Here is a 25,867-nt window from a genome sequence, read left to right on the forward strand (position 1 = left end):
TCCGCCCCAAGCCCTTACAAGGATTCTCCACCGATTCGCACCACCCTTCCATCTTTCTCTGACAAAAGTCAGCATCCTCAGTAGACTGTCTCTGTGGTGAAGTGCCAGGGAATCCCAATACTTAGGTCAGCCTGGAAGATGGTAGACATCCAGACCCAAGAGCTGGGGAAATCTTTGTTTCCTACCCCCAAAGCAAGAACTGTTACGACTTGTAGGGATAAGTAAGTCTCTGTTGAGTTCAGTCAGAGACAGAGTGAGATTCTGTCTCAATAAAAAACTAGGAACAGGACTGCACTGCAGATGCTAATCTCCACTGCGATGCCGGGCAGGACCAACCCGGGAAATCTTCGTTGATTTGCTACACTGCCTGTACCGGCCCCAGCGGCCCCCGATCTCTAGCCACGCCCACACCACGCCCCCGAGCCTGCGCCTGGATGACGTCGGTTTTCCGCGCCGGGAAGAAGCCGGTGTGCGGACTTGTCTCGGTGCCGTTCATCCTTTGCGTGGCCCGCCACTATGAAGGAGACGCCGCTTTCCAACTGTGAGCGCCGCTTCCTGCTCCGCGCAATTGAGGAGAAGAAGGTGCGAGGCCTGCGGTGTGAACACCGTGGCTTTGGGTGTAGACTCGGGTTGTCCGTGGATACATTGTCAGTTCGGCCTGTTGTGTGGTCGTGGTGTGGACTCGGGGGCTGCCCAGTGTGGACTCTCCCCATTCCCCAAGCCTCAGGGCAGTATTTGACCCTGACCAGTTCCTTTGAACCTTAAGCCAGCAGTATTCAGTGGCAGGGACGTTGGGAACCAGGACCACACAGACACAGTTGCCACTCATAAATATGTTAAAGCAGTAAATGGTGTTTGCTTACAGCGCCTGGACGGCAGACAGACCTATGATTACAGGAACATCAGGATCTCATTCGGAACGGATTATGGATGCTGTATTGTGGAACTGGGAAAAACAAGGTAACAGGATTCAAGTTAGATAATGCAACAGGAGGTGTGAAAATCACAACATACTGACTCGGTTGTTTACTGAGCAGCTCCGAATTCCAAACGTGCTATTCTTATTCTTATTCTTATTATTATCATTATTCTGATGAGAAATATGTTTCTTTAATGCCAGCCTTTTTTAGTTTTGTGCGCAGTTTAACTTTCAACCATTAGTGCTTTCTGTTATATGAGTATCATAGTTCCGTATGACCATTATAAATCATGTAGACAGCTAACATTGATCACACAGGTTATCTGCATGTCTCATTTTCTAGTGTGAGGAGTGTATCGATCATGTCATCAGTAAGCCTCAGTTTCCCTTTTATTCTCAAATGATGTAAGAAATAAGAGATTTCCTTTCTGTCATCCTTTTGTGTATACCAATATTTTTTATTTCTGCGTGAAATCTACTTACCCTTAAAAAAAAAAACCTTTATTATTGTGTATGTGCATTATTGTGTGTGTGTAGGCAGGTTGCTGGGTCCAGTTTACCACATTCTATATGTAATTTCTGCCTCTTATGTCACATTGTGTTGTTTAGGTTTTTGTTGTTGTTGTTGTTATTTTAGATTTCGTCACCCTTTTTTTTTTTTTTTTAATTGAAAAGAAAGTACGTTTAGTTGACTGCTTTGCACCTTTATTTTTGCAGAGTCCTTGGACAGGTTTCCTGTGAACTTGTTTCTCCGAAACTCAATAGGGCAACGGAAGGTATCCTCTTTTTTAACCTTGAGCTTTCTCAGATGGCTGCTCCAGCTTTTGAGCCTGGCAGGTATCTCACTCTTTGTTAAGTTACTTTAGCCATGGAAGAACTTACCCTCAGTGAGATATTGTTTTCCTGCTCACAGTCGAAGTTTATCACATTAGTTCGTTCTTCTTTCCATAGGCAGTCAGATCTCTTGGTGAAGCTGAATCGACTCTTAGAAAGGTGTCTACGAAATTCAAAGTGTATAGACACTGAATCTCTCTGTGTTGTCGCTGGTGAAAAGGTGAGAAATATGTTCAAAATATCTTAACAATGAATACTGTTGATTCAGACACAATTAAAACAGACGTAGGAACCTGGAGACCTTGCAGAGGTTTGGGTTCGGTTGCCAGCACTCACATGGCGGTTCACAACCTCTGTAACTGTAGTTCCAGAAGCTTTAACACAGTTTTGGGGACACCAGGCATGAGTGTGGTACATGCATACATGCAAGCAAATGTGCATACATGGAAAATAAATGTGTTTTTTAAAAAACATAAGTTTCAAATGTTAGAATGCTTCCATTCAGTTACATATTCTTAGTCTTTCAAATGAATCCCATAGATAAGTTAACTATTAGTATTTCAAGTGTTTTGTTTTAAAGTTAACTGCATTTTTCCTGGATAAACTGGAAGGATTAGCCGTATACGTTAAAAAAAAAAAAAGTGCAGTATTTCTTTACCAGTGGCCATTGGTCATGCTCAGTTGGGATTTATTTTTATATTAAATTCACTTTCAGGTTTGGCAGATCCGTGTAGACCTACATTTATTAAATCATGATGGGAATATTATTGATGCTGCTAGCATTGCTGCAATTGTAGCCTTGTGTCACTTCCGAAGACCTGATGTCTCTGTCCAAGGAGAGGAAGTAACACTGGTAAGCTTCCAGGGCTCCGATCAGAATTGTTCCTGTGAGCAAATCCTTCGTGTGCTGACAGGAGACATGGCAGATAGCATTTAGGGTTCTTCTAGTTTTTATTCACAAGACAGAAACTGCAAATGGTCAGAAATGCCCTAGAAGTTTCATGTTCTCTCACAGAATTGCCTGTCAATAATAACATGACCCAGCTTGGTCTCCTGTAATAGAACTGTGGCTCTTTCTTTGGATTGACTACTAGAGGAAAGGGTTGGTCTCTGAGTAGGTCAGCATGAGAGGCCTGTAGTACCTGAAATGGACTGAGGCTTGCTGGATTTTCATGTTTCTGCAGGCCCTTTGTTCATGAGGACTGCCTGGAGGCTTGTTAACAGCACTCCTAGGCTCTGCTTAGGGAGGAGGATAGAGGCAGGACCACAGTACTTACATGGCTAACTCAGAGTGCCCAGATGGGCATCAAGAACTCCTAGGTAGCACTGCACATATACCTTCCTAAAAAGGCCACTGGACTGAAGCTCTGGGAGAGAAGATTAGACATGAGATCGATGTTTTATCATCATAAAAATTAAGTAGGAACACAGTTGTCAGAGTCACATAGGTAACTATAAAAGACATTGTTTAGATACTCACTGTTAAGAATTTCATATCTTAGTGTTTTGTATTTTTCTCATTTGCTAACTTTAAGACTTTGGCCTTTCTTCTGAAACAGTATACCCCTGAAGAGCGTGATCCCGTGCCATTGAGCATCCACCATATGCCCATTTGTGTCAGTTTTGCTTTCTTTCAGCAAGGGTAAGTGTTACCTTGCCATGGGTTGAAATGTGAGTATACCTAGCAATTGGATGGGTCCTGTAGCTCAGCTCTATATATCTGAGTAGTTGACTATGAACTTCTGATCCTTCAGCCTTCACTTCCCAAGTGCTGGGGTTACAGACATGTGCCACTGTGCCTGGTTATATAGTGCTGAAGAATGGAGTCTGGGCTTTGTGTATGATGTGTAACACTCTGCCAGCTGAGCTATGCCAGCTCCAAGCTAAGAACTTTATTGCTCTGTTCAGATACGCATAAACCTGCTGCCCTTAATACTAGACCACCTACTGGTTTCTTCCTGTCTTTGTAAAGGTTTTCTTAATAGAACTGGCAAATTCAGCTGTTATGAATGTACCTCCATCGTTTCTCTGCTCACAGCATACTTAGAGTGTAAGACTTTCATGTGGCATGGTAGCATCTACCCTTCCCTAGCTAGAGAAAGGCCTTGAGGATATGTGAGCTCAATTGAGATTGTGCATGGGGTAAGGGTTACTCTGGACTAATAGAACATTGGCAGTGTGAGGCATGTTATGGGCAGTAGTTTGAGGAGCCCATTGGAAGGGGAAATAGTTGGCAAACCTGAAAAATTGCTTCCTTCAACTGTCTAGCCTTGTCTTCACAATTCCTGTTAAACGCTCACAGTATGAGCTGGAGAGGCTTATACATCCATGTAATGTGCTTCTAAGTGAAACACGGTTCTTGGATCTTCAGGAAAGGAGAGACTCCCATGCATAAGAACTAGAGAAAAGATTTCAGCTGTTAGGCACTGAACCACGGTAGGTGGTTCTCTATTGGGAAAAGGACACTGCAGAGGCAGGCAGACTCTAGAACTTAGAGGGCAGGACCCCAGGGCCACTTTAAAATGAACCAAACTAGTGTTATCTAAGTCTTTATCTGAACTTAATGTGACTTCATTGTAATGGCCAGAGAGACATAGATTTCATGTAACTGAAGTTACTGAGTTGAAGTGGCTCAAATCCTTCAGTATTGACTTTGAATGCTAACTAAAAAATAAGGCATGGGGCTGGAGAGATGGCTCAGTGGTTAAGAACACTGACTTCTATCCCGAAGGTCCTGAGTTCAAATCCCAGCAACCATATGGTGGCTCACAACCATCTGTAATGAGATCTGACACCCTCTTATGGAGTGTTTGAAGGCAGCTGCTACATTGTACTTTTATATAATACATACATCTTTAAAAAAAAAAAAAGACAAACCCATTCTCCTAGAAACAGAACTCAGCTTCATATATGTTGAGGACCATTTAACATTTGTTTCAGAACATACTTATTGGTGGACCCCAATGAACGTGAAGAACGAGTAATGGATGGCTTGCTGGTGATTGCCATGAATAAGCATCGAGAAATTTGTACTATTCAGTCTAGTGGTGGGATAATGCTGCTTAAAGACCAGGTGAGTGCTTTGACTCCTTTCCCTGTAAGACCTCTCTTTTTAGAACTTTTATTGTTATTTTGTTTTTTAAAATTATCTTTTTAAAGTACATTTTATTTATTTATTCATTTTTTAAAATTCACTTTATGTCCTGATCACAGCCCCTTCCCTTCTCTCCTCCCAGTCTTACCCCCACAAATCCCTCCTCCCATTGCTTCCTCACTTTCTCCCTAGGGAAGGGGAGCCCCTGTTGGGTACCTCCCTACCCTGTGGGTGTACTAGCAGGACTAGGCACATCCTCTCCCGCTGAGACAAAACCAGGCAGTCCAAGTCAGGGCAGCACACCCAGTGGCAGAGAACAGACCGAGACAGCACCCATGCCACTTGTTAGGGGAACCACAGGAACAACAAGCTGCACATCTGCTACAGATGTGTAGGGCTTAGGTCCAGCTCCTGTATGTTCCTTGGTATCTTAGGGTCTTACTACTGTGAGCAGACACAGTGACCAAGGCAAGTCTTATAAAGGACAACATTTAACTGGGGCTGGCTTACAGATTTAGATATTCAGTCCATTATCATCAAGGTGGGAACATGGCAGCATCTGGGCAGGCAAGGTACAGGAGGAGCTGAGAGTTCTACATCTTCATCTGAAGCGTGCTAGTGGAAAACTGACTTCCAGGGAGCTAAAATGAGGGTCTTAAGCCCATGCCCACAGGGACACACCTTCTCCAGCAAGGCCACACCTCCTGATAGTGCCACTCTCTGGGCCTAGCATATACAAACCATCACATTCCACTCCCTGGCTCCTATAGGCTTGTTCAAACACATGTCTGTGGGGGCAATATCTGGCCATAACATAATAAAAATGGTACATTTAATCCAACTTCCAAAGTCCCCATAGTCTATAGCAGTCTCAACAATGTTAAAAGTCCAAAGTTCAAAGTCTCTTCTGAGATTCATCCAATCACTCAACTATAATCCCCAAAGCAAGACAGGAAAGCAGCTGGGCAAACTACAAACTCTGCATCTCGGCTGATATCAAAACAGGCTTCAGATCTCAACTCCATTTTCATCTTTTATTGACTGCAACAAATTCCTTTTCCTGGAATGGTTCCACTCCATTAGCAGCTTTCCTTGGCAGATACCCTAAGGCTCTGGCATCTTGAAAATCCGTGGGGTCTCCAAGGCAACTTCAATGTTACCTTGGAGTAATGTTCTTGTCTCAATGTCTATGATCTACACGTGATCTTCTGGGCTCCTCCAAATGGGCTGGTGTCACTTTTCCAGCTCTGCCCTCTGTAGCTTTCTAAGCTCAGGTTGATCCACTCCACTGCCATTGCTATTCTTGGTGATCATCCCATGGTACTGGCATCTCCAGTACACTGTGGTCTTCTGCTGCAACTACACTTCACCAGTAGTCTCTCATTGGCTCTGTTCATGGTGCCAGGCCTCAAATCCTTTGCATGATCCCTTCAGTCCTGGGCCATCAACTGCAACTGAGGCTGCACCTTCACCAGTGACCTTCCATGACCTGTCACAGGACCAAGCCTCAGCTGCTCTTCATGACCCCTTCATACCTTCAAAACTAGTACCACCTGGGTGACTCTCATACATCACTAAGTCCTGCTGCAGCACAAGGTACAACCTAGGCTATCTCTGGAACACAGCTTCTTTGTGCTGTCAGAAAACGATTCCCAGAAGATTTCACCTCAGTGATGCTGGCCTCTTCTTAATCACTGCTAATTTCTTAGTTCCAGCTAACCAGCATCAATTGTCCCAGTAGTTCCTTTTATGGCCAAAGCTGCTGAGTTGTGCTGCTTGCTGGGGCTGGAACATGCCCCTTGTCCTATTACATTCTTACCAGCTTTTTGTTTTCCAAATCCTTCCTTGGCTGTCCTGGATCTTGCTCTGTAGATTGACCTTGAGCTCTGGGGTCTGCATGCCTGTCTCATGGGATTAAAGTTGTATACCACCACACTTGGACTTAAGCTCTTCTTCACTTAGAGTCTGCTCTATCCCAGGCTGGCCTTGACCTCAGAGGTCTACAAGGCTTTGTCTCCTGGAATTAAAGGTGTGTACTACCATACCTGGATCTAAATTTATCTGGGTAGGATCTTGTCCCAAAGTTCCCTAATCTCTCATCTCCTAGAACACAGGATTCAGCTCCATCTCACTTCCTGGTGCACCTTTGATAATTGAACCACGTGCTTTATATTTTTCCTTTCTAAGCTTTCTGTGCTTTTTGAAAATGCTTGCTGTGAGACTTAACAGACAACAAAGTCTCTGCTGGGCTTTTTTGAGACTTCCCTTGTCAATGCAATTAATATAGATCTCTTTACCTTAGCCTCAGGTAGACTTTTATACAAGGGCAGAAAACATCACAAAAACAGTCTCTAAACCACATACTGAAATTCCTCTCCTCTGAAACCTTTTGGGCCAGGTCTGCACGGTTCAAATCACTCACAGCAGCAAAGTTTTCCATATTCCTAGTAGGATGGCTCATTAAGCCCCACTTAAAGCATTCCACAGCTTTCCAAATCCAAAGTCCCCAAATTCACATCCTTCCAAACAAAAGCATGGTCAGGCCTATCACAGCAATACCCCAGTCCCTGGTACCAACTTCTGTCTTAGTTGGGGTTTTACTGCTATGAGCAGACATTTAATTGGGGCTAGCTTACAGGTTCAGAGGTTCAGCCCATTATCATCAAGGTGGGAGCATGGCAGCATCTGGGCAGGCGTGGTGCAGACACAGCTGAGGGTTCTACATCTTTATCTGGAGGCTGCTAGTGTAAGACTGACTTTTAGCCCACACCCACAGTGACATGCCTACTCCAACAAGGCCACACCTTCTAGTGCCACTCCCTGGGCGGAACATATACAAACCATCCCATCTGATTAATGGCCCAGGCTCTGTGAGCCCCCATGGTCCCAGGTTAGTCGACTTTGGCTTTTCCTGTGGTGTCCTTTGCCTTCCACCTTGCTTGCTTCTATTCACCACTTTTTCACAGGTCTCTCCGGACTCTGCCTGATGTTTGGCAGTGGGTCTGCTGCTGGATGAAGCCTCTCAGGAGACAGGATGTGCTAGGTTCCTGTCTGCTAAAAGCATCTTTTAACCAAAGCCACAAGGGTACCTTAGATGACTGTGTCTAGCATCTGCCTTCGGTGCCATCACTACATGGCCATGTAATGTCAAAGTGGCCATGAGGTATCCTTTCTTTCCTTGCCTCTCCCTGTATTTGTCCTTTTAGGACAATGGTTTCAACCTTCTTAATGTTGCCACTCCTTAAAACAGTTCCTTATATTGTGGTGACCCCGACCATAAAATTATTTCGTTGCTACTTCATAACTGATTTTGTTGTTGTTATAAATTGTAATGTAAATATCTGATATGCAAGAAACCTGATATGTCACACACACACACCCCAGAGTAGTTGCAACTCCCATGTTTAGAACTGCTGTTCTAGGGTCTGGCAAAGGAACCCAGGCAAGTGAACAAAGATTCATATTACTATTTTTAAGCATTAAATGTAGAAATTAAGAAAAAAATAAATTTTACGTTTTGAATTTGGATAAAACCAGCAGTAGTACTCAAACCCAGCCACATATCAGGATCACATGGAGGATATTAGAAAATAGAGTGCCGTGTAACGTCTACTATAAATATTAAATACTAGGGAGAGGCGTTAAGTCATATTGTAACTGAAGTTTATAGCTTTTGGACAAATGACTTGTCTCTGGGTCTCATTGTATCTGTATATTAGGAAATTATTTTATTACTGGCACCATAGAATAGAAGCAACTGAAGTGTTTGTGTGTAAGGGTCTGAATACCAGGTGCTCAGCGAATGTCATTTCCATATTGTCCCCAGCACCATTGGTATAGGATTGCAACCACTATTGATTCCTGTGGATTATTGTCACAGAAAGGAAGCCTGTATTCCTGAGCACACTTTATCTGTGATCTCTGTAATTTATATATATTGTCTTACTTGTGTTTATTGCGCCTTAATTTGGTATTTGGAAAAGAAATGCTTAAACATTAAAGGTAGAAAATTGATGTCATGGTTTTGGGTTCATTTAAAAAAAGCTGTTTGATTTGTTGTCTGTAACATCCTGTATTTGTAAACAGGTTTTCAGATGCAGTAAAATAGCTGGTGTGAAAGTAGCAGAAATCACAGAGCTAATACAGAAAGCTTTGGAAAATGACCAGAGAGTCAGGTAAGTATCATTTTTCAAAATTATATGCTCTTTAAATTCATGTTTTATGAGATTTTCTCATCCAAGGGCAGCCATATAATTTCGTGCTTGCTCTTTAGTTAATCTCAGTTGTACATACTAGTGTTTAGTTGAGACTTTATTCTGAAAAGTTACAGAAGTGTCTTCTTTAAAAGTTAATATGTTCTTATGAAAGAAGAATCTAATAAATTAATAGAACAAACATGCTGGTTTGCCGCTCAACTTCCTGTTACTTTAAGCAACTTCATGTTCTTCTTCTGTGGGAGCTGTGCCTTCCCCTACAGCTGACTTGAGAACTGGAGAATATACTTCAAGTACCTCACGCATGTGCAGCCGAGTTCCAAACAATCGTTATGATGACTTTTATGTCTCGGTTACTGTGGTAGTATTCTAGTGGTAAGGGACCTGGCATTAGGCTTCTTCACTACCCATGTAGCATTCTCTTAGTCATGGAACTCACCCAGAGCCAAGGAGCTACAGCAGATCCAGAGGAATACTGATGTCAGCCCACAGGCCTATGCTTAGCTACGTTTCTTAGACAGCCCAGGACCACCTGTCCAGGGAATGGTGCCCCTCACAGTGGTGTGAGCCCTCTTCCGTAATTAACAGTCAGGATACTCCCTCACTGATAGTTTTTGGTCTGGTCAAGGCCTCCCTTCTCAAGTGACTCTAGGCTGTGTCAAGTTTAGTTAAAGCTATCAAAAGTCTAGTAATGAAGCAAGTCTATTTACCTATCAAGGACAAAAATTAATTTTTTTCTTTTGTCTTTTTATCTTCAAAACCACCACTACCAAAATTCCATCTACAGGAAAGAAGGTGGAAAATTTGGCTTTGCAGAGTCTATAGCAAACCAAAGAATCACAGCGTTTAAAATGGAGACGGCCCCTATTGATACCTCCAACATAGAGGAGAGAGCAGAAGAAATTATTGCTGAAGCTGAACCTCCCCCAGAAGTGTAAGTGTATCTTTATTGGGTGGGTTTGTTTTTTTTTTTTAAGATTTATTTTATTAATATATGTAAGTACACTGTAGCTGTCTTCAGACACTCCAGAAGAGGGAGTCAGATCTTGTTACAGATGGTTGTGAGCCACCATGTGGTTGCTGGGACTTGAACTTTGGACCTTCGGAAGAGCAGTCGGGTGCTCTTACCCACTGAGCCATCTCACCAGCCCCTATTGGGTGGGTTTTACAGTAATCAGATGCATAAGTTTTTTGTTTTGTTTTGTTTCTTTAAGGCTAGAGTGTACATATTGAAGTTTGTTTTGGGGGACCCCATACTATAAGAGAAAAATATGCCAAACTGAGTTAATAATGTAACATCTAGCTTCTCTTCCCTATCTAAAAATCGTACATTTTTCTATTTTAAGAACCAACTAGCCAGGCGTGGTGGCGCGCACCTTTAATCCCAGCACTTGGGAGGCAGAGGCAGGCGGATTTCTGAGTTCGAGGCCAGACTGGTCTACAGAGTGAGTTCTAGGACAGCCAGGGCTATGCAGAGAATCTCTGTCTTGGAAAAAAAAAAACCCAACTAAAAGCTGGGGGATGTAGATCATTGGTGCTGCACTTTTCTAGCTGTTTATGGCCCTGGGTTCCATTTCACCACTGTAAGAAAATACAAACCAAAGCCAGCATTCATTTCCCTTTGAGAAATGGTACTTCAGTGTTAATGACATGGCCAAGTTCTTTATGCATTGTTATATAATCTTGAGATCATGTGCAGTTATGTTATTTAGCAGTCCATAGTATATTAATTCCTAAGAATTTATGGAACACATGAAACAGTCTTCCAGGAAATCTGATCTCTTCTTGGTAGCTCATTAAATAACAGTGTTTTGGATATTCAGTTTTCTTAACTTGTTAAAGTGTTTCTCAACCTGTGCTGTGGACTCCTGGAACTGCCCAGATTGGAGACGGAATAGAAAACTCCTGGGGTGACCTTGAAGATTCTGAGAAGGAAGAGGAAGAGGAGGAAGGTGGCATTGATGAAGCTGTCATTCTTGATGATACAAAGATGGACACTGGAGAAGTTTCTGATATTGGGAGTCAAGGTAGGTGATGCTTTTAATGTGTACAGAGACAGCCACAATTGAGATATTTAAACTATAGACAAAGTTTTGTATGGAGATTATAGATCATACATAGGGATATTTCTTGTTTTGGAAGGCTAAATATTTTAGCATTGAAACTAAATTTTAATTAAACGATTGAATAGAAATATTAATACCAGTTGTAAAGAATGTTTTTATTTTTGTAAACTGGTGGTATGCTTTGGCATACTAGTGATATTTTGAACAATTTTTTAAAATTACATGTAGCCAGGTGTGGTGGCATACGCCTTTGATCCCAGCACTGTGGAGAGGCATAGGCAGGAACATTTCTACATAGGGAGTTTCAGGCAGCAGGATTAGAGATCCTGTCTCAAAAACAAACAAAAATATGTCCATGGGCACTTAAAGATTTTTCTTAAAGATTTCTTTCCTGCCAACAGCCTTGTTTAGTTTGATTCAAATATAAAAAAGCTCATGAAATAGGCCAGAGAGATGGTTCAGCTCTGGAGACACTTGAAGCTCAATCACAATAATCCAGTACTCTCTATAATTCTAGCTCCAAGAAACTGATGCCATCTTCTGGCCTCTGTGGATGCTAGCACGCACACACAGAGATACTGCACAGTAGAATTTTCTGTGGTAAGAAATTATGTACATTGGCTAGGGTAGCAGCTTCACCTATTGAACAATTTTTTTTTTTAAATTTATTATACCTAAGTACACGTAACTGACTTTAGACACACCAGAAGAGGGCATCAGATCTCATTACGAGTGGTTGTCAGCCACCATGTGGCTGCTGGGATTTGAACTCAGGACCTTCAGAAGAGCAGTCAGTACTCTTCTCAGTTAGTTCTGAGCCATCTCACCAGCCCACTATTGAACATTTTAAGTGTGGCTTATCTGAGTTAGTATGGCCACATTGGTATGTTAGAATGTGGGAAACTTTAGAAGCCCCCAGAAAGGTCTTATGTATATGTGTGTGCTCCAGTATGCCAGGGCATGCATAGGGAGTTCAGAGGAACTTGCTGGAGTCCCAGGAAGTTGTGAGCAGCTCAGTATGGATGCCAGGAACCAAACTCTGGTTCTTTTGTAGGTACATGCTTTTAAAGACGTCACTAAATGTGTGCTACCTATGTATGAAATGAGTGCCTTGAAGGCTAGAGTCAGGCATCAAATCTGGAGTTGCAGGCAATTGTGAGCTGCCCCCATGTGAGTGCTATTCCCTGAACTCATAGCAGTATGCACTGTTAACAGAAGGGAATTGCTACTTACAGCCTTTTGGTGGTATTGTTTTGGCAGGGGAACAATGTTGGTTTAACCAGATAAATGAGTAAATTAAAGATCCTAATTAATTAGGACTATTAAATGCTGCATAGAGAATCATCCAGTTGGTTTAATCATCAGTAATGCTTTTTCTTATCTTCTCACTATTACGGTGCTAGTATATCTTTGCACTTGTATATCTCTTTTCATAGAGGCTTTTTGTTTGTGGTTTTAAGAACCCTGAGCAATGAAAGTGGACCTAAAATAAGTAGGACAGTGAAGAAGGTAGAGCTTTCCTAAAACATGTGAATAAAGATGAGACAACACACAGCCCACCAAATGGGTAAAGGGTTAATTTGCATGCTTTATTTACACACATATATAATTACTGTTCAAGAGAAAAATGGGCAAACAAAGCAGTTTTCTACATTTTTCATGGGCAGTCCTGGTAGCAAGAATTAGAGCATTCTGGCCTACATGTCCTCTGGGGAAAAAGGAAAGAAAGAGTTTATAGAAAACATCAATTTTTACAAATTTTCAGAGCTGCAAGGAGCTACTTACTTAGAACAGGGTAAGATTCGGAAAGAGTGTCAGCCTCCGGGCAGTAGAGCTTGGGAGCTCCCTTAGCCTGGAGATGGGAGCGTTAGGACCTCTGATGTGCTTAAGCAGTAAACTCCTTTTTTGGACTTTTCCAAAGGTGCCCCTATAGTGCTATCAGATAGTGAAGAAGAAGAAATGATTATTTTGGAGCCAGAGAAGAACCCAAAGAAAATAAGGTAACAAATTTCTGGCCTCTTTCAAATATACATTAAAAGCTGGTTCTATAAAATGGGGCACCTTTCAGAGTCCCAGTGACCCAATCCAGGACAGATGGGATACAGTGAGCTGTTATATTACTTCATTCACAGAGCTCAGACCAGTGCAAACCAGAAGGCACCAAGTAAAGGCCAAGGGAAAAGGAAGAAGAAGAAGAGAACTGCTAACTAAGCTAAAGTGGTGGATCTCTGTGTGTGTGTGTGTGTATACATACTCAGTGCTAACAGCTCTGGGTATCTTACAAGCTGAACTTCTTGATACACTGTTTGTCTTTAACATTATGCTTTGAATAAACTTTCTGGAAAACTTTTCTGTTGCACAAGCTTCCCAACTCATGTAAGACCTTATTTGTTAAAGTTGATAAATAAAATGTCTCCATAAACTACTGTAACATCTGAGAGCCGAATGAGTTCTGCTACATTGAAAACAGTTTGTCTACTTTTGGTTATTTATGAACAAGTCAGCAGTTTGGTTTGGTTGCTTAGAATAATCAATCAATGCCAGAATTTGAAGGTCTTTTTCCCTGAAATATTTTAGTTTTATAAAATCTTTTCCTACTCCCCACTGTACAATAAAACAAATCAAGTTAGTTTCTAAACGACATCATTCATATTTTTATCTCAGATTAACTTTGACTTGCAAAGATTTCCAAATCAGTTTATTCTCAATATCTTGACAGTTGGCAGCACCAATGTTAACCAATTAAAATTATCCAAATAGACACATGTACAAAAGATATACAAATTAAAACCATTTTAAAAGCAATGGATACCATAATTTGTCTGTGGCTATACCATCTACATTCAGAAGTGATTGTGAAACTAAAACCCGACATAAAAACTGTACAGCATGGACTCCGAGCGACTCCTGTTTCAAACAAAGCCGGCAGTCTTTCACTCACACACTTAGTGTCTCTGGTGGGTTGAGAAGAGAAACACTGTGATATCTGTTGAGCAGAGAAAAAAAAAACTTTTAGTAAACATTCATTGGGGAGATTACAGAACAATTCATGTACCCCAAGACTGGAGAAATGCTACTTTTACTTGATTATGAATTTAAAAACATTTGATACGTAGAGCACATACATCTGCCCCCTTACCCTTCTCTTACCAGAAGCAAAGGCACAAAAGCTTCCTAATACATGACTTAAGAGCCAACTGAGGTAGTGGCAGGTTACTGTATTCAACAAGAATTGGATTCTTACTTTGAATGCTTGTACTTTTCCCGTATTGACTGTTGGGCATGTTGTGGCGCTTTGAGGTAGGTCTGGTGAAGGTCCACAAGACAAGGCTTAAGACTCTCCAGGGTATATCCAGTCTGTTGTGCCAATGACTCAGGCTAGGGAAGGGACAACCATTGAGTTTTTTGTAACAGCACAGGGCACTGACCACAAGCTCACAGTTGATCTAAATATTGGCACTAATCATTGACAGGATGTTTTGTTATTTCTAAATGTTGCTCCCTCCTCAATTCTTCACTCAGGGTGTCCCCCCTGTTTCAGCTCACTCACTCCATCTTTTATTTTGGCTGTTTACTTCCCCTGCTTGCAGCAGGTGGAAGGCTCAGATTCTTGAAGCAGAGCTTTCAGTGCACCTTTACAGCTAAGCTTTCAGCCCAAATCAAAGCGGCACCCATACTGGAGAAGGCAACTGGTAATACACACCCAGCTCTGTCCTGTGACTGTGTAGAGAGCCAAGTGGAAGGCAGCTCCAGCAATGAGTGAAGGCAGGTACTTAAGGTACGGGTCAGCATCTATCAAACTCAGTTCTCCCAAAAACTGAAATAAAAAACAAAACAAAACCCCAACTTTTATAATCACACATAAGACTCAAGATTTTGAATCCTTGCTTCCTGACCAGTTTCCATTGTCTTGGATCTCACTGGTTCTGTATCAGCCCTGGGAAAATTATTTCAATGTTTTCCTCTATTCTCAGCTTACATTTCTCTCCCCTAATATACTAGGTTGTTCTCTTTAAGCCACTAGTTAGCGCCTTTCCAGCATGGTCACTTTTGTGTATTCATTGGGAAGTTCTCTCCTGAACCTCTCAGCCCCTATCCATGGACACTAGATACTTAAATCTCTTACATATAAAAGATGCATGCTATTTTCATAAGTTAATGCTATATACATAGAATATCACTGAATTACTTGTAAAACAAAATAGACAATACACATATGATTGGTGTGTGCTTATCCAGTACATGGGCAGCTACGTTTAATGCCTGTTTATTATACCATAAGTGCAGAGCCCACAGGTAGAGAGGGCCATAGCATTTTCTGTGTATTGGAGCATTAACTGTCCGAAAAGACTTAAGCAGTGTTATTTGACGAAACCAGTGCTTGCCCCTTAATTGCAACCTAAAAACAACCCCCAAACTGGACTTACCATTGCTAAGCTTTCAACCTTACAGTTTGCAGGCTGCAGGTGCAGGAAGTACTGGGTAAGGAACTGATTTACTGTTGGTGCAGCCAAGTCAAAAGCAAGGACTTTCAATACTAGGTGCTCCATTCTCAGAACCTGCTTCTTGGAATAGGTATCGTCTGTAATATACACAAACTCTGCTACTTCTGGGGGGTATATTTCTTCAAACTTCCTATAACAAAAGCAGTTGTGAGTGAGTTTATTCAGAAGGTCTTGTCTTAATCTGAAGTGCAAAGACTGTAGACTCCACTCACTTCCATCAACCACATCCCACTGACAGCTGACTGACATCTCTAGCTGAGATGGTTAAAACCAATTCAAAGGCCCAAGTCACTAAAGGACTTCTGATTCGCCCCCTGCATACAATATCTCCTGATAGAAGGAAGATACAGCTTATACCCCAGAAAGCACTTTATTGTAGAAGAGCCACACTTTCAAACTCAATCTAGTGTGATAAAATGTGGTTGGCCTATGCTCATTCAAGGCATGTGAAATCCAGATCTAGAAAGCTTTATATATTAGATTAGAAAATAAGTTTCACTCTCTGTTCAGAATCATCCCACAGCCATTCCTAAAACTGGGTGTTGAAGAGATGGTACAATGGTTAGAGTATTGGCTGGGACCCAGGTTCAATTCTCAGCACCCACATGGTGCTCTTAACAGTATATAACACCAAGCTTAGGGGACCCAATGACCTCTTCTGCCTCAGCAGGGACCTCACATGTGCTACAGATATACATGCAGGCAAAACATCCAAAAAATATATAAATGGGGGTGTGGGGGGAGTAGTAGTGAATGATGACTCTGAACCAAACTAGGTGGACTTACGAAGCTAGCAGCATAGCAGCCGTGCCTACAAGCTGAAGCTTCCCTCTTAACACAGACATGGAGGAGAGGAATCTATCAATGTAGTTCACAGCCAAATGCAGGGTCTCATTCTGTAGTTTATATTCTTCTCCCACCTCAACCAGCCAGTCCACAAGGATGGCCCTCATGCTGTTAGTGATGTCTGGCTGCCTCTTCATGTAACCCACTTTAGGTTTACATTTAACCTGAAGGGGGGGGGGGGAATCAGAGTTAACATAATTATCAGGTGACTTCATCATTCACAAAGAAGCATACACCATAATCTTAAGTTTAGAGTAACTTGCTAGTAGTTAGCAGGCGTCAGCATTACCCTCTCTGCTTCACTTAGCCATTTGTAATGAGCAGAGCCTTACCTCCATTTCCCTAAGGTACGTGTGAATGTCTTCTTGATAGTCAGGTACTTCATTAACGTTCACTGGCTTGTCTTCTAAGACAATAGACATATCCATAGCATGTGGTGATTCTGTGTGTGTGAGATTAAAACCAAAGTATTTATCTCTTCCAATCAAAAACACCCTAATAGCAAAGCAACATAGAACATCTAATTCTGGTTTTAGGACTTTTGTCAAAGCTCTAGGATAACCTTAGTTCCAAAACAGAAATAAATGTATGCATGTATGTACACCAATAGGCTACTAAGAAGACGGAGAATTACTTTAAAGTATCATCCTCCACAGAGATGAGCAGATGAAACAATGGTTCTTTTAGGACAAGAACGTAACAGCAAAGTTTTAAAATAATTATTTTTGCCTTAAGAGAGACTGCAGATCCCATGGGTTGCCATAGTCAGATCATAATGAGGGAGTCATTAGAATCAGGTAAATGGCATGATTAACAAATGTTAGTAAAGATATCAAGTTTGTCATATCATGTCCAAACACTGATCTGTAAGGGACTTGGTGTTTGTTAAAATTGGGTCTCATTCTATAGGCTAAACTGGCCTGAAACTGACTCTGTTGCCCTAGGCTGGCAATCTTGCCTCAGCCTCCTGAGTGCTGTTTATAGGCATTAATATACTCAGCTCTAGTTTTTACCATTTCAGTTATCTTGAGATGGGAGAATCTGTGTAATAAACTGTTTCCATATCCTCCTTCCCCATCAGCAGAACTAAGTAAACTAAAGCGGCTGGAAATGGCTTAGTGCAGTGCCTGCTGCATATGCCTGAATGAAGATATGGCTTGCATTCCCAGCACCACACAGAAGCATTATCTGTAACCCCAGGAGTGGGAGAGGAAAAGGGTTGAAAATAGTCATATCCCTGTGCCTCGATGGCCAGGCTGTCTAGCCAAATCGCTGAGCTCCAAAGAAACCTTTTATCAAGAAATGAGATGGAAGAGTGGTTGAAGATACCCCAAAGTCAAGTACTCCACTAGTCTCTACTTGTACCAGCACAGGCAAGCACACCCCTTCTGCTGACACACACAGCATAAGGTAGAATGTGACAGATACCAGTATCTCTGGTCTCCATGCAGTGATGTCATAGCAACCGCAGAGCTGTCTACCGCAGCTATTTTGCCTTCCATGTGTCTGACCTACAAGCTGATGAACATTCAAACAAGTTTTAAACGAATGGTAGATATCACAATGCTTAAAACTGTAGCCTCAAGGAGCACTCTTAGGGCTGGCATGTTAAGGAGTGAGTCAGACACAAAACTGAAATCTATTCTCCTAGCCAAACATTTATAAAGTCAGATTAAGATAGATATTTACGATCTAATTAAACTTGATGTTGGTTTGCAGTGCCCTCCTGCCGGTTAAAGATTTGAGTCCTTTCATAGGTCAGTACTAGTCATGAGATTGCGGTAATCTTAACTCACTGTGTATGATCGGGTAAGACATAATCTTAAAACTCAAAATATCAAGATATAAGCTACAGGTTGAGATCCTGTCTCAAAAATAAAAGGCACAGGCTTGGTGGTTGTGGCACATGCCTTTAATCCCAGCACTTGGGAGGCTGAGGTAGGTGGATCTCTTAGTTCAAGGTCAGCCTGGTCTACAGATTGAGTTTCAGGACAGTCAAGGATACTCAAGAAACCCAGAGGGGGAATAAAAAGACAGAAAGGAGGGAAAGAAGGAAGAGAGACTGGTAAAAATAAAAAGCAACCTTACCAAAACTGCCATCCATTGGATAGTCAAGAGGTGTCAGTGGTTTTCTTGCTCCGGGTAAAGAGACAGCTGCATTAAAAGCCAGGGCATCTTCACACTCTGTTTCTTTAAGCTCAGCTGGCCTCTTCTGAGTCTCTTCTGCTTCATCCACATGAATGGTGAAGGCAGGCTGTTTACTGACTGCTTTCCATGAAGGACCAGCAGTGACATGCTCATCGTTTATAGGAAGGTCCTTAAGAGGAGCAACCTAAAGAGGAGGAATCTTTTTCAATACAACTTTGCTTCTAGCCCGGTGGGTATCAGCTTTTAATTCCAAATACTCTAAGAAACATATAAGTCCATGAGGCAAAGCCCAGGTAAAGGTGTGTAAACCGATCTGTCACAGCCATTTCTACAAAGGCTATAAATAGAACGGACTGGAATTCCAAACTAATCAAAGACTAAAGTTAGGGCAAAGAACTGATTCACAACTTTAGCCCCAGGGTGGAGCAAAACAGCAAGTCTGGCTAAAATGGCGGAATTTACCACGAAGAATACTTGCTTTATGTCCTTCCCTGAAGTAGTAATCTGGGAAGCAGATGGTGAGGGGGAAGGGATCTACATCCTAATGCAATGCCTGGCTTTAAAAGTGGAGGGAAAGGTACACAGCTGGGGGAAGTCGACACGCGAGTGGCAACGCTTGGTATGACCCCGGGCATTTTTTGGAACGCGGCGCCACTAGTGCCGAAGGGCGGTCTACACGGGTCGGCAGAGCTCGTGGGACTATTTGGTACTAGAAACGCCCGGACCGCGAAGACTGCAGCCTGACTCCCCCTGGAATGCTCAGCGTGCTTTCCGGCCCTCTGGGCTGCTAAACCCAGGACCGCTCCCGCCCGGCCCTCCTCCAGACCCCCGCGCCCTATTACCCGTCGAGTCTTGAGCTTCTGCTGCGGCGCGGGTCCACGCACGTTCCCGGCCTTCAGCACCGCCTGCGCCCGCGGCTGCTGGGCTGGCGCCAGTTTTTCGGGGTTGACATTCTCTTGGTCTTCCTGATGCAGCGAGAGCAGGGCTGAGCCCGCATCGCGACCCGAATGCCTCGAGGTGCCCGGCATCGCGGCTCCGGTCCGGTTCTGTCGGCGGCAGAGCGTGCACAGCGCCCGCCGCTCCGGAGCAGCGCGGGACCCTGGCGGCCGACCCGCGGAGCAGAGGCTGCAGGCGGGAGGAGCGTAGAGCCCAGGAGCCGCGAGCTGCGCGCCGCCCGCCGGCTGCTGGTCTTGTAGTTCAAGTAGCCCGCGACTATTGAAATAAACCAATGAGGGCGTCCGGAGTCCGTGACGTCACCAGAAGCGCCGGTCGCCGCGAGCGAAGGCCCGACGGGAATCTTACAGGGCGGGAGCCTGAGGACGCGCCTGCGCAGAGGAGGGCGGGGCGGGCGGCCGCTTTCGGCCGATCTCTGCTGCTCAGTGGATCTGTAGCCTCATAGGATCCTGCCGGAGCCGCTGGGCGGTCCAGACAAGCCCTCGGGGCCTCGAGGTGTCGGCCTTCGCCTCAGCTAAGGGGTGAAGCGCCTTCTCCTGGTCGCTGGGTGGCGCCTAGGCAGGAGCGTATGGATCTGAATGACAAACTGCCCCGTCCTGGGTACACTACTCCTTTCTCTTTCTCTGTGATGCTGCCATACAACATAGGGAAACGCTGGAACTTTTACTGTTTACTATTGTTTCACCTCTCCTGTATATCATTTGTTTGTTGTTTGATTTTGAGGCAGGGTCTCATAATGCTGTCCCAATTGTCCTGTGACTCACTGATATCCGTTATCAGAGCTCACTGATCTGGGATTAAAGGCGTGTCTCTATGCCCCGCATTCCAGTAAACTACCCCACCCCCACCCCCAATTAAAGATGGGTTAATTTAAAATGCCAACATGAGCTATTGTTGATAACAAGTGGTGTACTACAAGAAATTCAGCTGTCCATTAATTTTGCTAATCCTTGGTTGTGACATCAGACCATGAAGTTCCACTGACCCAAATAGATATTACATTTAGAAATGAAGTGCATTGTGGTACATACCTTTAATCCCAGAGTTTCAGATCTCTGAATTCAAGTTAGTCCAAGTCAGCTATGTAGTGAGATGATGTCTCAAAAGTAGAAAAAAAGTGTTCATAAGAAAACCGGGCAGCCAGGAGGCGATGGCCAAGCCTTTTCCGGGCATCTCAGGAGGCAGAGGCAGGTGGATCTCTTGAGTGCAAGGCCAGCCTGGACTGCAGAGTTAGTTCCAGGTCAGCTACACAAAGAAATCCTGTCTTGAGAAACCCTGTCTCGAAAAACAAAACAAAACAAAAACCACAAAAAAAAAAAAAAAAACCAACCCAAACACACACACACAGAGAAATATATACAAAACCTAAATAAATATATAAAGACACAAGTATATTACCTTAAATGTTCACATTTAATAGTTAAGAATCATACATAAAATATAATAAAATGTAATCATTGTTTTCATAACTACCCTTTGAAAACAAAAGACAGCTTATTTGCTCTTATTTAATAGTATTCTAAAACTTTCAATGCAATATTCCCCTGAAATGAATGACTAAAAGATCTTCTTTTCCCCTCAAGTACACAATAAAAAGGACTTTCATGGGTACTCGTAGGGGGATGCTTAGAGGCCGTCACTCTTCTGATTACATGTGGGACGTCCATCTGAGGTGCCTCGGGTCTGATCAGGCTCTGCTTGCTTCTTCGGCTGTCCTGTTGGCCTACCTTGTTTATCTTTCATGCTGCATCGAAGAAAGAAATCAGTGTGTTCTGGTCGTAGCTGTCGAGAATCTCCAGGAGCATGGGTACTTTGGTTTTTACATTAGTGCCTTTGAACTTAAATTTATCTATAAAAAGATCAGTAATCATACCTACGAAGAAAAATATTATTTCTTGTTATTGATTAGTTCTTTTAACAATGCATGTGGCATTCTCTCACCACCTGAGACTCCATTATTCAACACATACAAGCCTGGAAGAGGTTGGTGTTTTTAAAAACAGATGTGTATGTGGAGAAGGTTTGAAGCAACTTTCAAGACATAAATATTTGATAACCTTCTAACAATGGGTTGCAACTGCTGACCTAGACAAGCCACTGGTCGCGATTCTGAATCTGTGTCGGTGCACCCTGCATCCCAGCGACTGACTGCTGCTGCATCAGGAAGAACGTCTGAACTGAAGCACTTCACCCATGGGCTTACTGGGTGCAGAGGTCTGGGAAATTACTGCACCTTTGAGTTTTCAAGATGTAACACAGAGACAACTCAAGTTGTCTATTATTTATACAAGACCCTTGAAAAAAAGTATATTTTAGGAAGAGAAAAAGAATATACCATTGATACTTTTTATATTGGTCCAATGAGACTGAGTGCTGATATCTGCTAACAAAATGGCAATGCTTTTACAATAAACAGGTGAATACTTGCACTCAGTGGGATTTAAAAAAAAAATAGAAAAAGCTTCGTGTCAGTTTAAATCAGGTTTTATCATGAAGTCAATCAGATTAAGACAATTTGCTGGTAAATGATTTACAAAGGTAAACTTTGGTTTTCAAAGCTGCTTCCTAGATTTTGGAATCACAGATGAGAGACGGTAGATCTGCAACACCATCATGTAAGGATATTTTAAGAGACCCTGTGCTTGCCGAATAGTGAACACTCAGATATCAGTACTGTTCATCTGTGAGAAAGTCTTGGGTGCATAATAAATTCTGTAGGCAGGTTAGTGGATCAGTGTGGGCTGAGGACACCAGTCATGATGGCCCCAGGCCTGCATGTCAGGGAGAGAAGGGCTTAATGAAGGCTTTGCCACTAACTAGGTATGTGAGAGCAATCTTTACTCCCATATTTTATCTAAAGATTATTGAAAATGAAGATAAAATCATCTCCCTTGCAGAGCTGCTGCAACAGTTAAATATCTCAAGAAAGATAGTGCAGTGTGCTGCACACAACAAATCTTAGAGAAGGACTGCTATCCAAGCTTTTGCTTAGTCTTCCCTCCCTCCATCTCTGCCTTCCCTTCCCTTGGTCTTTTTTCCTTTTTTCAATGCAATCTGTAATATACCCAACTTATCACCAAAGCAAGACAAATTTTAAGCTGTTAACTTAAAGATCACATAAATATTCCTACTAATTTTTGCCTAAATAGATTAAATGCTGAGTTTTTTATAGTAGCAACAGAACCTGAAAATCACTGTGAGAAACAGTGTGGATGTCCAGGCTGTGTGGGTTGCAACACCTCTTCACTATACACATAGATGTTCACGGTATAATTCCACTTTCACATTTATTTGCATTTTAAAGTAAAAAAGGTTAAGATGTAAGGCCACCTTGGAAAAAATACATATTTTGTACAATAAACTGGTTGCCACAGGCTCGTGGCTGCTGTAGTCTCTGCCTAGTTCCTTTCACAACTATTTGGCAAAATAAACAAACCCCCCAAAAAACAAAAAACAAAAACAGACAAACAAATAAAAAACCCCAAAGAACTGCTGAAAAGAAGCACAGCAGGCTTTTCTGGAAAGGCTTTTCTGGTCTACTCACCATAGAGTCTTTCAAGATGTGCAGGCTGCTTTTTGTATTCCTCTTGTAGATGATCTGCCTCTTCTAGAATACATCGGTACTCTGGAGTCAGAAAGTCTGTATTTCCCTCATGAACCTGCAATTCCTTATTTAAAATTAAAAGGAAATAGAAGCACCGTAATGGTCAGGTTTTAGGTGTGTAACAATGTGCGTATGACTTAGAAAGCCCGGAGCTCACAGCCATGTCCATGATCCCACTGACACAGCCTTACCTTCAGGGCATCGATTAACTGCACTTTCTTAGCCAGAAGCAGCTGATACTCCAGCTTCGGGTGAATTAGCTTTAAAGTGTGCTTGACAGACACCTCGTTTATCTCTACAAGAAGTTGGCCAGGCACAGTTAAGTCACTTTCACGAAAAGCATTGCTATTAAAACTGCAAAAATTGGAATGAACAATTTCCTTTTTTACCGTATGATATGTTGAGATTAATTTTCCTTTTTGTAGCTTCTTTAGAAAGCACATCTTTTAGGATGGATATTGTAGAAATGTTGTCAGATTTAAAAACTCCTTCTCCTTTCCTACAAAATCAATATATTTTTAAAGAAAAGTTGAGGAGCAAGTGACCCCATAAATACGTACTTTTAGCTAGTGTTTAGATTTCATTTGATTTTACATGATCTGTATATATCATTAAGGTAAAGCATAAACATGTATTCTGACCTTTGCCATACCAAGTCAGCTTCTGAACTCAGAACTACATATCCTATTATACACATACCTCTTAAGATGAGAAATTCTGATTTTCTTCGTGGACATTAATATTGCCAATAGCAAACCTCATATATAAAATGTATTTAGAATGGCTTATTTCCACACATACACACATATGTTTTTCCTTAATATAATTACACAAATAAATTGTATTAATGTATGCTTTATTTTTAAAATAAACCTGGTATCCAACCTGAAAGAGAGACATCTGATATTTTTCAGGAACAGCATCTACTGCTACAATTTATGGTCTCAGGACCCTTAGTTTTCTTTAGGAATCTCTACTTCTCATGATAGAAAAATGAAGCACACTTGCAATCTCAGAAATTGGAACATCCCACCAAGGGCATGGATAAATTAGTAAGGTTCAAGCTGCACTTTCAGATATTTGGGACTCAATGAAAATTCAAAATCTATGAGTTTTGAGAATTAACTATTTTTCAAAGATATAGAAAAGTCTCAACAACATCGTAGCAAAAAATTTCCCTAAGTTAGTCAAAGAAACGGCAGATACAGAGACAGACAGAATGTTAAACAGACAAGGCCAGAAAAGAACAATCCCTTGCCAGTAGTTAAACCACTAAATTTTAGAACAAGGAAACTTCAATTCTATTTGAAAGAAGCAAGAGAGAATCATCAAATCCCATATAAAGGAAGGCTGATCAATGACAACAGAGTCCTCAAGGGCAACTTTACAAAGCTAGAAAACTTAGGATTTTCAAATTTTGAAAAGACTGCCAACCCAGACTACAGCTCACAGCAAAGCCATCAATTATAATTGAAGAGGCAAGAAAAATTTTTCATAATAAAAACAATTCATGACCATTAAGACAACTCACAGAAGATACTTGACTGAATTCTCCAACTGAAGAAAAAGACAACACATATATGGGGCCCCAGGGGAAGAATAAACCACTTTTGAGTCATAATAGTTAACCAGGAGAGAAAAAGAAAACACTAAAATACTACAAAATGAACAAAAGGACAGGCAATCATACACAGCTTTCTGTTATAAATCTGAATATTAATACTCTCAATTTCTCAGTCACCAGACAGAGACTAACAGAGTTGACTGAAATTCATGAACTATCTACCTGCTGTCTCTAAAGCTCATATGTCATGTCACCATCAGAGACAGAGGCTACTATGGGGTAAAAGGAAAGAAAAATGTATCCCAAGCAAATGACTTAATAAGCAGATGACACTGTTCTGAAATCTGACAAAATAGACTTTAAGGGCTGGTGAGATGGCTCAGTGGGTAAGAGCACCCGACTGCTCTTCCGAAGGTCCGGAGTTCAAATCCCAGCAACCACATAGTGGCTCACAACCATCCGTAACGAGACCTGACTTCGTCTTCTGGAGTGTCTGAAGACAGCTACAGTGTACTTACATATAATAAATAAATAAATCTAAAAAAAAAAGACTTTAAACCAAAACTAGTCAGAGAAGATAAAAAAAAACGAACTTCATATTGATTAAAGGAACAATCTGTCAAGAGGACAATATAATTTTAAACATACATGAACTGAACCATTCTATCTCATAAAACAAATATTGATAAAGTCTCAGGTTAGCCCCCATACAAGTATAGCAAGAGACTTCAATACCCCATTCTAATTGATTGACAGATCATAAGGGCAAAAATTAGAGACATCTTAAGTGACACCATAGATTTAATTGGTTTAACAGATATTTTTAGAATATTTTATCTAAAAACTGTAGAAAATTATATCTATAATTCAAATATTACCATAGATTTTATACAGACATTATTGGGAAAATAATCTTTACATATTCATCTTTACTAATAACATTTTTATACTCATTAATTCTATTTAATAGCTTCTGCTGAACATTATAGATTTTTAGTTACATTATTTTGAAATTATTCCTGTCTCTTTTCTTTTATCTTTTGTTTTGTTTTGTTTTGTTTTGTTTTGTTTTGTTTTTCGAGACAGGGTTTCTCTGTGTAGCCCTGGCTGTCCTGGAAC

The 25,867-nt window shown here is 41.7% G+C and overlaps 3 protein-coding genes across 5 annotated transcripts in view; 1 reads left to right on the plus strand and 2 right to left on the minus strand.

Annotated features, from left to right (window-relative positions):
- Positions 1–436: 436 nt before the first annotated feature.
- Exosc9 (exosome component 9) lies at positions 437–13,558 on the plus strand. Its single transcript, NM_019393.2, has 12 exons — positions 437–582; positions 866–960; positions 1,637–1,756; positions 1,871–1,973; positions 2,469–2,606; positions 3,313–3,395; positions 4,694–4,826; positions 8,934–9,022; positions 9,849–9,995; positions 10,904–11,088; positions 13,049–13,127; positions 13,260–13,558. The coding sequence occupies exons 1-12, from the start codon at positions 517–519 to the stop codon at positions 13,336–13,338; spliced, it is 1,317 nt and encodes a 438-aa protein (NP_062266.1). The 5' UTR covers positions 437–516; the 3' UTR covers positions 13,339–13,558.
- Ccna2 (cyclin A2) lies at positions 12,696–20,869 on the minus strand. Its single transcript, NM_009828.3, has 9 exons — positions 20,612–20,869; positions 19,469–20,134; positions 18,567–18,810; positions 16,811–16,920; positions 16,419–16,642; positions 15,555–15,762; positions 14,831–14,944; positions 14,372–14,505; positions 12,696–14,113 (listed from the first exon to the last, which is right to left on the minus strand). Exons 2-9 carry the CDS (start codon positions 19,652–19,654, stop codon positions 14,065–14,067), a joined length of 1,269 nt encoding a protein of 422 aa, NP_033958.2. The 5' UTR covers positions 19,655–20,134; positions 20,612–20,869; the 3' UTR covers positions 12,696–14,064.
- Positions 20,870–20,972: 103 nt separating this feature from the next.
- Bbs7 (Bardet-Biedl syndrome 7 (human)) overlaps positions 20,973–25,867 on the minus strand; it is a 40,351-nt gene continuing 35,456 nt past the window's right edge. For 2 of the 3 annotated variants that reach the window (XM_006535535.3, XM_006535536.4), the window contains 4 exons: positions 23,574–23,683; positions 23,376–23,479; positions 23,125–23,248; positions 20,973–21,453 (listed from right to left, as the gene is read on the minus strand). In XM_006535535.3, coding sequence (XP_006535598.1) covers positions 21,320–21,453; positions 23,125–23,248; positions 23,376–23,479; positions 23,574–23,683 — 472 coding nt within the window. In that variant the 3' untranslated portion in view covers positions 20,973–21,319. The remainder of the gene's footprint in view (positions 21,454–23,124; positions 23,249–23,375; positions 23,480–23,573; positions 23,684–25,867) is intronic. The other variant, NM_027810.3, reaches the window with a different exon arrangement.

This window comes from Mus musculus, chromosome 3 (assembly GCF_000001635.26).
Source record: "Mus musculus strain C57BL/6J chromosome 3, GRCm38.p6 C57BL/6J".
Taxonomy (NCBI): domain Eukaryota; kingdom Metazoa; phylum Chordata; class Mammalia; order Rodentia; family Muridae; genus Mus; species Mus musculus.

What these genes read in the sequence shown, in the direction of transcription:
- Exosc9 (NM_019393.2), top strand. Translation starts at nt 517, where the DNA reads ATGAAGGAGACGCCGCTTTCCAACTGTGAGCGCCGCTTCCTGCTCCGC. An exon ending in TTTGCTTTCTTTCAGCAAGG is followed by an intron (nt 3,396 to 4,693) that starts GTAAGTGTTACC and finishes CATTTGTTTCAG; the next exon opens with AACATACTTATTGGTGGACC. An exon ending in GCTGAACCTCCCCCAGAAGT is followed by an intron (nt 9,996 to 10,903) that starts GTAAGTGTATCT and finishes AACTTGTTAAAG; the next exon opens with TGTTTCTCAACCTGTGCTGT.
- Ccna2 (NM_009828.3), bottom strand. Translation starts at nt 19,654, where the DNA reads ATGCCGGGCACCTCGAGGCATTCGGGTCGCGATGCGGGCTCAGCCCTG. An exon ending in TCCAATGGATGGCAGTTTTG is followed by an intron (nt 16,921 to 18,566) that starts GTAAGGTTGCTT and finishes TCACACACACAG; the next exon opens with AATCACCACATGCTATGGAT. An exon ending in CAGTCACAGGACAGAGCTGG is followed by an intron (nt 14,506 to 14,830) that starts GTGTGTATTACC and finishes TCCCTTCCCTAG; the next exon opens with CCTGAGTCATTGGCACAACA.